Source organism: Channa argus, chromosome 9 (genome assembly GCF_033026475.1).
Source record: "Channa argus isolate prfri chromosome 9, Channa argus male v1.0, whole genome shotgun sequence".
NCBI lineage: Eukaryota > Metazoa > Chordata > Actinopteri > Anabantiformes > Channidae > Channa > Channa argus.
This window is the reverse complement of record NC_090205.1, coordinates 27,589,188-27,603,794: the sequence shown is the minus strand read 5'-3', so window position 1 is coordinate 27,603,794 and position 14,607 is coordinate 27,589,188. Positions and strand designations below refer to the sequence as shown.

The following is a 14,607-nucleotide window of genomic DNA, read 5'->3' as shown; positions in this document are numbered from 1 at the left end:
CTGGACGGATTTTGACAAGCTCAGTGTTAGCTTCTTTTGTAAATCACTTCCCAGTCATTGACTGGTAAGCAAAGGCCACACAATGGCTCTCCCAAAATGAAGGAGTAAAAAAACCTCCTAAGAAACATCCTACTGCTAAGGGATCGTATTCATTCCTTGCCACCTATTGCTTCATTGCCACATTTCACCCAGCAAGCTGATGTGCTCCCTCGCCTGGCACACCTATCTAAGCTCTTTCAAAAAGGAAGATGTCATGTTTCAGCCAATCAAAGAGCAGGTGGCTTAAATAACTGGGCTCAACTGCTATGTTTTATCATGTTTATTTTGCACAATCAGCTACACTCCCTGCCGACACTGCACACACAAAACTGAAGATACTGGTAGAGAGGTTTTCTTTCCCATGCTGATTTAGGCACAGTGCTTGAAGATTGGGCCTCTTTCAAGGAGAAGTGCTCTCTGGTCCCCTTAAGGTAACTTAAAAATGTATAATTTTCACATGACACTATCATGAACACTAGATTGTTATAGTGATATCATACTGCCTGAACTGTACTGTTGCATTGATTATAATTCTGTGGATAATCTGATAAAGTACTTCCTTTAATTATTTAGGACCTTGTACAGTCAGAACATACAGAATGTTTCACTTTCAAACCCCTAATGACAAAAGCAGCTCCATTTGACTGAGGGTCTAGTCCCACTTCAAGTGTTGACTGCGCTTAACTGTTTACCCACACAAATCTTCATGAGTATATGTAAATTATGCATATTATATATTTACAAGATCCCAAAATACCGTAGGTAAAAATGTATGCAGCCTCCATAAACAGTTTAAACACAATCATATTACCTGATAACTGCAACCTGAGACAAGACACACTTACATTACTAACTTATACTTAGGGAAAGTTATTTAGATTCTGTCACTATAGAGCAGAATTGTACATTTTTAGGGGCAAAGACTTGTGACTGGGGCAGTAGCCTTGCTGAAATACATTAGAGTCCTTTTTTTTTGTAAGCAGTTGGTACCCCTACTAATTAAACCTTTAAGTGCTATTATGTACCACAATTACTGTGTAATTCAGTATTTACAGTAGCTTCTCAACAATTGATGTTTATGTTATTTCAAAGTTTTACTAATAGTAAAATATAAAAGGTGTTTTTACGTACAACACCTTTTATATTTTAACTATTTTTATAGTTATATAAATTAGAATTAAAGATTAACATTTAAATTAAGTTGTAGAAATAAATTAAGAACACAAGTGTTCATGAACTGTGTCATCCCTTTCTAAAGATGTAGACCTTATGAGAATGGATTGTATTGAGGCACAGATCTGGGGAAGGGTACAGAAAAATTTCTGCAGCATTCAAGGTCCCAGTGAGCACAGTGGCCTTCATCATCCGTAAATGGAAGAAGTTTGGTACCATCAGGTCTCTTCCTAGAGCGGGCTGGTAAGCCAAACTGAGCGATCGAAAGAGAAGAGCCTTAGTCCGGGAGGTGAACAATAACCCTATGATCACTCTAAAAGAGCTGCAGCATCTCTCTGTGGAGAGAGGAGAACCTTCCAGAAGAACAACTATCTCTGCAGCACTCCATCAATCAGGCCTGTATGGTAGATTGGCCAGATGGAAACCAGTCCTCAGTGAAAGGCCCATGACAGCCCACCTGGAGTTTGCCAAAAAGCAGCTGAAGGACTATAACATTTTCTGGTCTGATGAAACAAAGCTTGAACTCTTTGGCCTGTATGCCAAGTTTCATGTCATGAGGACACCAGGCATCACTCACCAATATCATCCCTTCAATAATTTTCTTATTTTTAATATATTTACAAAGACTTTTAAACAACAGAATAATTAAAATAACGAAAATAATGAAATTAATCAATTTTGGAATAAGGCTGTAACTTAACAAAATTTGGAAAACGTTAAGTGTGAATACTTTCCGGGATAAACTGTACAACCTATCAACAACTTCTCAAATCAATATAGTTAATAGTTACTTCTACAATGTCTGAAGAGGACAGTGTTCCACAACCTGTTATAGCTTACTGTGTTCACAGCAACAGAAGGGCAATTATAAGTCAGCTGGAACACCTCAAAGAAGCTCTTACTGAGCAGCTGTTGTAGTCATTAACAAACCACACCTCTGCAGCTGCTATGTTGCCAGAGGGCATAAGATATCCTTGAGCAGCCTCCAGGATAACAAGGTTGTGGTAAACAAGCTTAAAGATGCCACATCTGTTTCAGAAACAACAACCTAGGATCACAATTTAATCATATTTTCATTCTTTTGCTGTCTAGTGAATACAATTATTTATTGCTGCCTCCATTAATGCAAAGTATTTATCAACAACTGCAGGTCCCAACCAATCATCTAACAACATTGGTGGGCCAACAGCTGTTGATTCATCATTTGCAGAAGCAGTAATGATTACCTGGTCTGAAGTAGGACATCCACTCATTATGAGGGTCCCAACAGCATTAAAACCTGCCAGCACAGCTGTGGGTTCCCTTTTTCTGCTCCTGTCATTTCAAAGCAGGTTTGTATTCTACCACGTACTTTGACACAAACTAATCATGAAATCCAGATAAACTGTAATTTGACACATGGAGTGGAATATCTCCAGTATGTTGTTAAGTTTGTGTGAGTCTGTTTGTTTGAGGTACCAGGTGACAACTGCAGGATTCATTTCAGAAGAACTTCCTGTACACAGCATGTTGGACATACAATACTTAGTGCTACTGCTTCTATTAATTATTACTCCAAAACTTTAGTGTCCTGTTTTATTCTGATAAACATCTGACAAAAGTCGCCTTTGTGTATTAATCAAGGTTTTGGATCTAAGTGCATGTTATAGACTGGACCCAAAACTCACTATATAGTGTGCTGTTTTTCAACGGTGTCTAAAAGTTGAGTGTGTAAACGTGTCTACTGTTCAATTTACGGGTGTACTAATTGTTTTAAACAATTCTCAGCAATAAATATCTTAAATGTTGAATTTAGTTATGTAGGTACCGTATAGCGTAGGTAGAATACACACATTACAGCTACTGTAGCAATACATCCACAGTGGTCACCCAGATCACTAATGTTAGTGATCTGGGTGACCACTGTTATTATATTGTATATATATATATATTGTATTAAGACCATATAACATTATATGGTCTTAATACACTAATTTCATTATGCAATTGCTTTGCAAGCTTAGGATAATCGATTGGCTAAATAATGACATTGGAGTTTTATGTACTCCAGAGAAATTAAACGATTATTACTTGTATTTAAAAAACTAACAATGTGGCAAAATGAATTCCCCTGGGCAAACAGAAGGACCACTTCTTATTCAAGCGATTTCATCTTGCATTCAATGGGAGTGAGTTAAATAACATTTTTACAAATGATGCAAATTTAGCACACTTTTTATTTTGCATGTTAAGTATAGAAAAAAACCCAGTATGAAGTATAATGACTCTGGGCCAAGGAGCACTTTTAAAAAAACTTTAAAAAACAACTTAAGCAGTTTGACAACAGGGGCAGCACTAAGAAACACGCTGAAAAAAGCCACAACACAACGGAAATGTCTCCAGGAGCAACTAAAAATACATCTACAAATCTAAATGTGTTCTGTTGAACCTAGTTTTCCCTTTACTCTAAGCAGAAATGACTTCATGATTTCTTTATGACTAAAATTGTAGATATTAGACAAAGAATTTACAGTAAAATGATTCTTTTTGGGTCCAAGGGCCACAGACAGTTTGTGAGACGACCCGCAAACTCTGAATTCAAGCCACAGTACACAGTGAAGACAGTGAAGCCTGGTGGTGCCAGCATCATGATATGGGCCAGTTGCTCCTACTATGGTGTTGGGCCTATTTATCACATACCAGGGATCATGGATCAGTTTGCATATGTCAAAATACTTGAAGAGGTCATGTTGCCTTATGCTGAAGAGGACATGTCCTTGAAACGGTTGTTTCAACAAGACAATGACCCCAAACACACTAGTAAATGAGCAAAGTCTTGGTTCCAAACCAACAAAATGAATGTTATGGAGTGGCCAGCCAAATCCCCGGTGATATCAAAAATGCTGTTTCTGAAGCAAAACCTAGAAAATGTAAATGAATTTTGGAAGGTTGTTAAAGAATCATAGAGTGGAATAACAGCTGAGAGGTGCCACAAGTTGGTTGACTCCATGCTACACAGATGTGAAGCAGGTTTAAAAAACTGTGATCATACAACTAAATATTAGTTTAGTGATTCACAGGAAGCTAAATCCTAGAAACAACAACGTTTGTACAAAATAGTTTTGAGTTTTTACAGACAACGGCAGACACTGCTATTTTTTTGAACACACCTCTTTCAACTAATTTCCCACTTGCACAGACTTAAGAGCTGCATATCATGAATGCTGGGTCTTGTTTGTTTCCTGAGAATCTACTGCACCTGCTGGTAACTTGTTTGCCACGTAGCAATGAAAAATATACTAAAAACCTGGATTATTGTGGTTAGTCACATTGTACTGCTATTATTTTGAACAATACTGTAATTATTTTAAAAATCCTGTTCGGGCTCAGTGTCAGACACATTTAATAAAAACAGGCTCATTAACAAAGTTCCCGTTGTTCTGTGTGGATCATGAGCTCTGCAGTGGTGTGTCAGTGTTTCTGCTTCGTTTCATGGTACGCAGCTAAAATCATCAATGGTAACTTCCGAAATATAAATTTAACACTCTCAGAATGATTTTGCTGTGTACCTGCGTACTTGTTTTTGTTTGATGAGTCAAAGACTATAACTTTTTTCAGGGAAACAAATCACATGTATATATGCTGAATATGAGCTCCTCTGTCCTTTAAGTTAGGGAAAAAACACAAACAGAACTTCAGAACCTACTGTAACTATTGAGTGATTAAACCTCTTTTTATTAGTTGCTCGCCTCCAATATGTTTTTTGATAACATGTTTTGTCTCGTGCATGGAAATGGATTTTTACACCGCTTCTTACTCGGGCGATCAGCTACTGTGAGTTACATGTATGAAAGTCGACACTGGACAATATTCGAGGCTGGATTCTCCTAACAATGTCTGGAGTACATTTTTGAAACAGGGCAATTTTCGTGCCATCACTTGGCACCAGCATGCACATAGAAACATCCCTCAAATAATATATACATGAAAATACTTTAATTTCACTAAAAGAAATTATGTGTTTAAAGTCACTGACTTTCAGATACTATGCATAAATTTGGCATAGCATCATGGCTTCATTAATGACCGGCTCTCAGCAGGCAGTCACAGAATTGCTCTTTATCAAAGTTGATTAATCAGCTGTTTGAATTATTTTCTAAACACAGAAAAGCTTTTATTTAAAGATTTGAAGTTTTAGATCTGAAATCCTTTGGCGAAATGGAGCTGTACTTATGAATCTGGACTCGTCAGATCATTAAGGACATTTTATTCTGTGCAAAAAGCTAAATTAACAATCAAAAATAATTGATGTCATGTAGGAAGGGCTATGGAAATCCATTTTTTCACACTTTGCCCCTTACAATCACATTTTAGACATTTGCAGCTGCTCATAAACAATATATAAAAATTATCCCGAGGAGAATCCTATAGGTTGAGTTTGCAGACCTGTGCAGGCAATGCTCAACATTGACTGCCCTTCAGTAAAGGGCAAAGCTCAGTGCACAGGATCCTGTCAGGAAGTCCAACATCTTCTTTTCCTTTCAGGGGTCACCACTTGCAAATCATGTGCCTCCATCTAACTCTGTCCTCTGCATCCTCTTCACTCACACCAACTAACTTCATGTCCTCCCTCACTACATCCATAAATCTCCTCTTTGTTCTTCCTCTAGACCTCCTGCCTGGCAGCTCCAACCTCAGCATCCTTCTACCGATATATTCACAGTTTCTCCTCTGAACATGTACAAACCACCTCAATGTGGCCTTTTCTGACTTTATCTCCAAAACATCTAACATGAGCTGTCCCTCTGATGTCCTCATTCCTGATCCTGTAAATGGTAAAATGGTAAAGAGTCGTTTATATAGCACTTTTATCCAAAGCGCTTTACAATGTAGCTTCCCATTCACCCATTCACCCATTCACACACACACTCACACACCGATGGCGGTGGCTGCAATGCAAGGTGCTCACCTGACCCACCGGGAGCAACTTGGGGTTCAGTGTCTTGCCCAAGGACACTTCGACTTGTGGCCAGGAGCAGGGATTGAACCACTGACCCTGTGGTCCATGGTCAACTACCCTAACAACTGAGCTACTGCCATCCATACAGCCTGTCCATCATCGTCACTCCCAAAGAGAACCTCAACATCTTAAGCTCTGCTACCTCCAGCTCTGCCTCCTGTCTTTTCTTCAGTAGTGCAAAAATGTCAACAACATAATACACAAAATAATAATACACTTGAACTCTGTGACAATTTACAGACCTGACCATCTAAATGAATCAACTAAAATGCTGAAAACAATACAGAACAAGGAAAATCCATTTACAACCTATATTCCTTGCTCTCTGTTTCACATAGCGACTGTGGTGCAGGAAGGTAGAGCGTCCACCAATGTCACAGTTGTTAGTTCAATCCCCACCTCCTCCAATCACATGTCGAAGTGTCCTTGAGCAAGACACTGAACCCCAACTTAGTTGCTCCCGGTGAGTGTTGGCCAGCTGCATAGCAGCTCCCCGATCGGTGTATGAGTGTGTGTGTGTGTGTGATTGTGAGTGTGAATGGGTGAATAAGAAGCAGGGTAAAGTGCTTTGAGTACCAATAGGTAGAAAAGTGCTATATAAGTGCAGACCATTTACATACCACTTAATTAAACATGAATTATATTTTTATGAATGTCCAGGAGTAATTAATCGATACAGAAATACTAAAAATAAGACCACCATTGGTTCGTGTTCATCCACGGAAGCTAGCAAAAAGGCAACTAACTTTAGTTTTTAAACTATGCTCAAATTTTTGTTTATCTCCTCAAAACTTAACCGGAGTTAGGATTTGAACATCCTATGGAGTCTGTTGTGGTTGAAAGACACATGCTACTAACCTGTTTTGGAAAGGAAAAAGTCGAGACAGGAGACGTTAGTTGTGTCCGTTCAATCAGGCTGTTTCTGTCTGAGAAGCAGAGGCCTGAAGTCAAGTCAAGTCAAGTCAAGTGGCTTTTATTGTCATTTCTACTATACACAGTGGTTCACAGTACACAGTAGAAACGAGATAACGTTCCTCCAGAAACAAGGTGCTACAAACAACACAAGCTATAGTAAAGTGCATCGAGTGCAACCAAGTGCAAACAGGGCAGACGAAAAACAGTACAGACAGACAGTGTAGACAGACAACACAAGTAACACAGGACAGGACACAAGACCCAAGACAGTGCCGACCAGTATACCTACTGTATACTATTTTACAGTACAGTACAGTACAGTCAAGTGTGCTAGGGGTGTAAAAAAAGAGCAGCATGTAAACAGTATAGTGCATTTGAATGTCCAGCATGTAAACTGTGCAATTGCATTGGAATGTGCAAAAAACAGCAGGCTATGTTTCAACTAACGCTCATTTTGGTGAATACTCCACCTAGTGGTGAATGTAGACCTTGGTACTTAAAAGCCTGGTAAATGTACAGAAATTTAGATTTACAATACATTTGTAATGAATATCAAAAATATTTCAATCAATCAATAATTGACAATACATAGAATTAGTTTTTATCAAAAGTCATCATTTGGAGCTCAGTCCTGCTTTAATCAATAAAAAACAATGGATCTAATTCTCACTGTTGTAACTCTTTGCAGCTACATGAGTCATGGGAACCTCTATCATTTTTTGATCCTCACTGTTGAAACTCTTCTTTCTCTAGGGCTCTGTTGTTATGAACAAATGACAATTTAATTTATTTTGATTTGACTTAGATTCTGCATGAAATAGAACCTAAGAATTCTGGTGAACTTTGTTGTCTATGGAGGTCCACCACATTCCATTCACTTCCTAGCAACAAGCAACACACACACAGTTGGATTTCACTACCAACAGTCACATAATCCTGTTTGAAACCGAACTAATCACATGGCCTCTAAATCTTGGCCAGTCTTTGGCTTTACTAATCCAAGTGCTGTGAACTCCAGTAAACTTGTAGGTAAGTAACAAGGACACACTGTGAGGACACTGTCTGTCCTACATCTTTGTTCAGATGATACATCAGGTGAGGACATTCTAATTCATTCTGGGTTGGTGGGTCAGGTCATTAGAGTTGTTCACCACTCAACAAAAAAGATGTGATTTTGGTTGTTTGCAGGTCTCTACAGTGAACCCAGCACCGTAAGTCTGCATGATGGGACATCAGATGGACGAACCCATAGTATCAAGAGCAAAGACAGTTCTGGTGACAGGCTGGGAAGAGCATGTACAAGGAGCAGGAACAGCCAAACTCCCCCAACAAGCCACAGACAGATTTCGACCAGTACTGGTTAGAAAAGACAGGACACACAGAGAGATACACTTCAGATAGATAGTTTAAATAGTCCTGTTCACCAACATCTGGATTAGTACAAGCTGAAAGTTTAATCACAGAACATGTGGAGAAGACTTTTGTATTATTCAGTAATCACAGATAGACATTTGTGGTTAGGAAATTATTTTCCCAGTGAGTCTGACTCACTATAGCTCAGCTCAACTTAAACCTGGTGACCACAACACAAAGTGTTAATTTTGCTAATGATTTTGTGGATCAGTCAGAAAAATCCTTTTTAACCTATAGTGATTCTACACACTTTACACACACACACACACCTCCATCTCCACCTGCTCTATAGCTGAAACAAAATACTAAGTTTTATGACTTTGGACATTTTTGCAGATTCTCTCACCAACCAGGAGAAAACTACGAGTGATTTCAACCTCATGGTTTCAGACACAAGTGCTGACATGTCAAAGATGATCTGCAAATGTAAAGCCAACTGCAACGAACTTAAACAACAACCCATGAAGAGAAGTGAAACGAGTTCAAGTCTACATGAGTGCCCGAACCACATGTTGAGTAACACTGCCCCCACATCAGCAAATACCTGCCAGACTGAAGACAGAGGTACGACATATCTTGTAGAGAAGCTTCCTTTCTTTATAACCAAAAACTTAATCCAGACTGGTTTCTAAATATAGTTCAGCCTTGAACGCCTCCGATAAACTCGAACTCACTGAACAGCAGTGGGAGCAGAGCACAGAGATTTGCACTTTTTGGCATGAAGCTTTTTCTTCTCACCAATCAGAGAATTTCAATTACTTCTGTTTAGTAGTAAAGCAGTTCGTCAAGGATGGGGCAGAGTTGCACGTTGTAGAATCTGAGGTGATGTTGTTAAAACTGTGCAAAGTAAGGAAATGACAGAGCCACAGTTTAGTGTAAAAAATGAAAGCTCTTTAGCTGAAAATAATCTGAGCCTGTATGTGTCAGACATCTTCAAGGCCAAATATCAGGAGTTGAGCTTGCTAGGTGATGGAGGTTTTGGCAAAGTATTTTCTGGATACTGCAAAGATGACAACCTGAAAGTAAGGCTTCTTCCATTTGCACTCACAAAATACACACATACACTCACTCTTTACAATTAATCTATTTATTTGATATGTGAGAAGAGTTATAGCAACTGTGTTTGTGTGTGTTTAGGTGGCTATAAAACATGTGCCACAAATGATAGTAGAGCGCACACCACAGGTGAGTGTTGCATGAGTCATCCAGCTGTCAATCAGACCGCTGCTTTTCGGTGAAACACCACATTCCATCTGTTGGAGTTTTGATCCTACAACCCGAGTTCACTGTTTCTACAGATTCTCAATGAGAACATGAGCGGAGTTCCTGTGGAGGTGGCACTGCTAATAAAACTTGGGGCTGGACCAGAGGCAGAAAGTAGCAATGTGACCCCTGCCCTGCTCGACTGGTTTGACCTGGAGGATGAACTGATCCTGGTTTTTGAGAGGCCGGCCTGCAGCATGGACTTGGTGGGCCACATCAGCAGCAGACCAGAGAACCTGACAGAAGAGGAGGTGAAGGTATGTGGGGGCTTGGGTGTGAGTGTGTGCTCATTGTGACTTCACGGAGAATGTGCATGCATGTTGTGTGTGTGTGTGTGTCTCCTCAGATCATACTGACCCAGCTGTTGGATGCAGCTATCGAGATGCATTCAAGAGGAGTTTTCCACCGGGACATTAAGCTGGAAAACATCCTAATTGAAAGAAAAGCTGGGATCCAGCGTGTTCGATTTCTTGACTTTGGTTGTGGAACCACATGTACACCAGGACAAAGGTTCACCGGGGGAAAGGGTAGGCTGTTCTAACTGCCTGTCATTTTCTTTCTCTTGTCTCCACTCTTGTCTGTCACTGTTACACTTGTGTGTAATGTGTGTCTCTTTGTATTGTAGGGACCAAAGAGTACAAACCTCCAGAGTGGCACGAGAGAAGCTGCTACATGGCTGATTCAACCACAGTGTGGCAGCTGGGGGTAGTGATGTACACCCTACTGCACAGGAAACTGCCCTTCACGGACATCATTAGTATCATCAAACACAATCCTCTGATTCGGCCTGACCTATCACATGGTAACACATACACTTCCCCTCTAAAAGTATTGGAACAGTGAGGCAAATTCCTTTATTTTTGTTGTAGACTGAAAACATTTGGGTTTGACATCAAAAAATGAATATGAGATGAGATCTACATTTCAGCTTGGATTTCCAGGTATTTACATCTGGATTGGATACACAACTTTGAAGATAGCACCTGTTGTTTGAACTCACTCATTTTTCATGTCAGCAAAACTATTGGAACAGGTGTATTGACTGACAGGTGTATTTTATTTCCCAGGTGTGTGCAAACAATATGTTATGCTAACAATAATTAGCACTTAATGTCTATGCTCAGTTTCAGATTTGGCTCTTGCCTGTTCAGACTGCATTTATAGTTAAGAGGTGTATCCAACATGAAAACCAGAAAGCTGTCTTTGGGTGGAAAACAAGCAATTGTGAAGCTGAGAGATGGAAAATCAGTTAGACATTGCACAAACATTAGCCATAGCTAGCAAAACTATATGTAATATTCTGAAGAAGAAACAAACCACTGTTGTTAACAGACATTGAACGCATATACCAAAGAAAACAACAGCAGTTGATGACAAAAACAGTAAAGAAGGACCATTAAACAAGTGTTAGTGACATCAGCAACAATCTCAAAAAAATCAAAAAATCAAAAAAAGTTTGAAGAAAGAAAGGATCTGCTCATGATCCCAAACATACAACGACTTGAACGACTTCTTCTGGGATGGATTCATTAAGCTTCACTGATGAAGTACCACACGATGGCAGCCGCAAAATGAACTCAGAAGTCTGCAGAAGGATTTTGTCCACCAATTTAAAGAAAGATGCAACCAAACTAGGAGATCCTTCATCATGCAGCAAGATAATGGCCCAAAACACACTGGAAACAAAGGAGATCTGAAAAGGAGTTTGACTGCAAGAAGTAGAAGGTTTTAGTCTGGCCAAGTCAATTTCAAGACCTCAACCCTATAGAGCATGCAAAAGCATCACAAAAGAAAAATGCAAAAGTTTGGTGATGTCAATGGGTCACAAGCTTGATGCAATTATTGCAAACAAAGGATTTGCAACTATATATTATAAATATTAAGTCTTACTCACTTTAATCTATTTTTAGTCTATCCGTTCCATTACTTATGCTCACATGAAAAATTGGTGGGTTCAAGCAAAAGGTTTGGTCTTCTAAAGTGGTGTATCTGATCCAGATGTAAACACCTGGAAAAAAAGCTTATATGTTGATCTCTTGTGTTATACATACACACCATTTGTAAACCAGCAGACAACAATATCACTATGTGCCTCAAACATGGAGTATATGTCAGGCTACAATAGTAACAAAGACAAAGTTGTATAGTTTGTTGTGTAGTTTGTGTAAGACCCATTAGTGTCTGTATTTCTCTCCAGAAGGTAGGCACTTTCTGAGGCACTGTCTGATCAAGAATCCTGAGGATCGCCCCACACTAGAGAAACTTAGGAATCATCCCTGGCTGAGATGAGATCTCTTCTGTTGATGTCACCTGGAAGCTGCTCAACATCGTCCCTGATCATCTTCATCCATGTTTCTAATTTATGATGGTGTCATTTAGGTCTAAATGTAGGTCCTAATGTAAAACTGCTCTGTACACAAGACATCTACTGCACGCCTGTCTGTGCTGGAAGAGGGATCCTTCCTCTGTTGCTTGTCTTGAGGTCTCCTCCATTTTTACCCCATTTTAATGGTATTTTTAGGAATTTTCATCATCAGATGTGAGGGTCTAAGGACAGAGGATTTTGTTACTTTAGACTAAATGTAATTAGATTTTTTAGTTTGATCTGTGGAGAAGATTGCCGTTACCAAGGCTTCTTACTAATATGTGTCTGTGTGTGTGTCTGTGTATATAGGCATAATTGTTTTGATCCTGAGTTATAAATAATAAATAATAATAATTAAGACCTAAGACCTAATTTAACATAAAGTTGAAGTGCCTGATCACCCAGTTGCTTACAATCGCAAGAAAAAGTATGTGAACCTTTTAGAATTTCCTGGTTGTCTGCCCTTGGAATTCATAACTGGTTGGGAGCCTTTGGCAGCAATTCCCTCAACCAGGTGCCTTCTGTAGCTGTAGATCAGAACTGCACATTGTTCAGCCCATTCTTCCTGGGAGAACTGCTTTAGCTCTCATATTCTTTGGACGTTTCATGTTTATGGCTCTCTTCAAGTCATTCCATAGCATCTCCATTGGGTTGAGGTCTGGGCTCTGACTTTGCTACGCCAAAAGGCGTTTTTTAATTTTCTGAAGCCTTTCTATTGTGGACTTGCTCCAGTGATATGGGTCATTATGGGTATGGGTCCTTGGGAATTCATCTTCTCTTCAATGACTGCAAGCTTGGCAGGCCATGATGCAGAAAAGCAGGCTCAAGTCATGTTACCTCCACCGCACTATGATTGGGATGATGGCTTTATGATGATATGCAGTGCACTTTCACACCAGATGTAGTGCCCCATGTTCTTTCCAAATAGTCCAGCCTTAGATTCATCAGTCCACAAAACATTTTGGCAATACTGCTACAAATACTACAAATGTTAGCCAGTTCTAATGATGTCCTTAAATCTTTGGCTGTCACGCGAGGTTGTTGTTTTTACCTTACTGATTAATCTTCTTTGTGGCTCTTGGGGTCATTTTGACTAGGCGCCCACTTATTCGTAGAGTAGCCAGGCCCAAACTGTCTCGATTTGACTGGTGAATTTGTCTTTGAACAAAAGCTTTGAATTCACTTTGTAACCCTTTCCAACTTTATGTAAATCAACAATTCTTGATCTAAGATCCTCTGAAAATTCTTTTTGGTTAGGCATGGCTCACATCAAATAGTTACAGGACCCCTACAGCTCACTAAAGGAAACATTTAATATTATTAATTAATTTTCCCTAATCTCAAATTATTCAATAAATTGGAACAAATCAACAAAACTTCCACTCTCTGAAGATGCCTGGGATTCTGCAGCACACGAACCCCCTCCTTCCATTTCTTACTGGCAACAATAAATATTTAGACATTAATATTTTCCCAAGCTGTCAGAGCTTTTCAATCTCAACTATTGGTCGAATTGCTACAGTAAAAATGAAGATCGTACCACAAATCAACTATTTGTTGTTGATGCTTCATACAGCTCACACAGATAATTGGTTCAATCACTTGACTCACTAACATCTCACTTTTACTGGAAAAACAAAAAACCTAGAATCTCACTGTCAACATTACAAAAGAAAAAGTCACAAGGCATCCTTGAAGCACCTAATTTCCAACATTACTTCCTAGCAACACAACTGCAATACCTAGTCACATGGATTCAAAAGGATAATTACGACAACTCATGGAAAGACCTAGAAAAGAATCAATGTAAACCCATATCAGTTTCAGATCTCGCTTTTATGCCACAATCAGTCAGAAAAAAGGAATTATTTTAAGACAATAAACATCTCCTCAACTCTGACAGCCTGGTGGAAAATAGCAAAATTAACACTAGCACCCTGTAAACATACCCCAAAATGGAACACATCAGACTTTCAATTATACAATACCCCACTTTCCAGTATGGCAGCAATAAGGAATCACTCACCTTCACCACCAATTTGAAAATAATTCATTTCTATCATTTAAGACATTAATGGAAAAGTATGGGTTGGGGAAGAACTGTTCCTCCAATACCAACAATTAAAACTCATAATTAAATCAAGAATGTAGCAGCCCCCTACACTAACTGACGAGATAATGACTCTGACTTTTGGATAGAAATCTGTAACAACACCTTCTCTGTGAATAGCAACACAAACTTACAACTTATACAATACAAAACTATTCACAGAACTAACATCACTCAATGGAAAATAATTAAAATGGGCTTAACCAACACAAATACCTGCTCACAATACACCTCAGGTAGCACAGATGAATACTTACACGCCACTTGGGCCTGCAACACGGTGCTTTCGTTCTGGGTAGCAGTGAAGGAGACACTCTCCACTATCCTGAG

General features: G+C 39.2%; 1 protein-coding gene across 1 annotated transcript; it reads left to right on the top strand.

Annotated features, from left to right (window-relative positions):
* The first annotated feature begins 8,420 nt into the window (after positions 1 to 8,420).
* Positions 8,421 to 12,091, top strand: LOC137133475 (serine/threonine-protein kinase pim-1-like). The gene is made up of 5 exons (XM_067517135.1): positions 8,421 to 8,485; positions 9,822 to 10,059; positions 10,149 to 10,329; positions 10,428 to 10,604; positions 12,000 to 12,091. Exons 1-5 carry the CDS (start codon positions 8,421 to 8,423, stop codon positions 12,089 to 12,091), a joined length of 753 nt encoding a protein of 250 aa, XP_067373236.1.
* The last annotated feature ends 2,516 nt before the right edge of the window (positions 12,092 to 14,607 follow it).

Coding starts and splice junctions, on each gene's coding strand:
- LOC137133475 (XM_067517135.1), top strand. CDS start 8,421: ATGTACAAGGAGCAGGAACAGCCAAACTCCCCCAACAAGCCACAGACA. Junction 8,486..9,821: donor ACAGATTTCGACCAGTACTG/GTTAGAAAAGAC, acceptor CTACAACCCGAG/TTCACTGTTTCTACAGATTC. Junction 10,330..10,427: donor AAGGTTCACCGGGGGAAAGG/GTAGGCTGTTCT, acceptor TTTGTATTGTAG/GGACCAAAGAGTACAAACCT.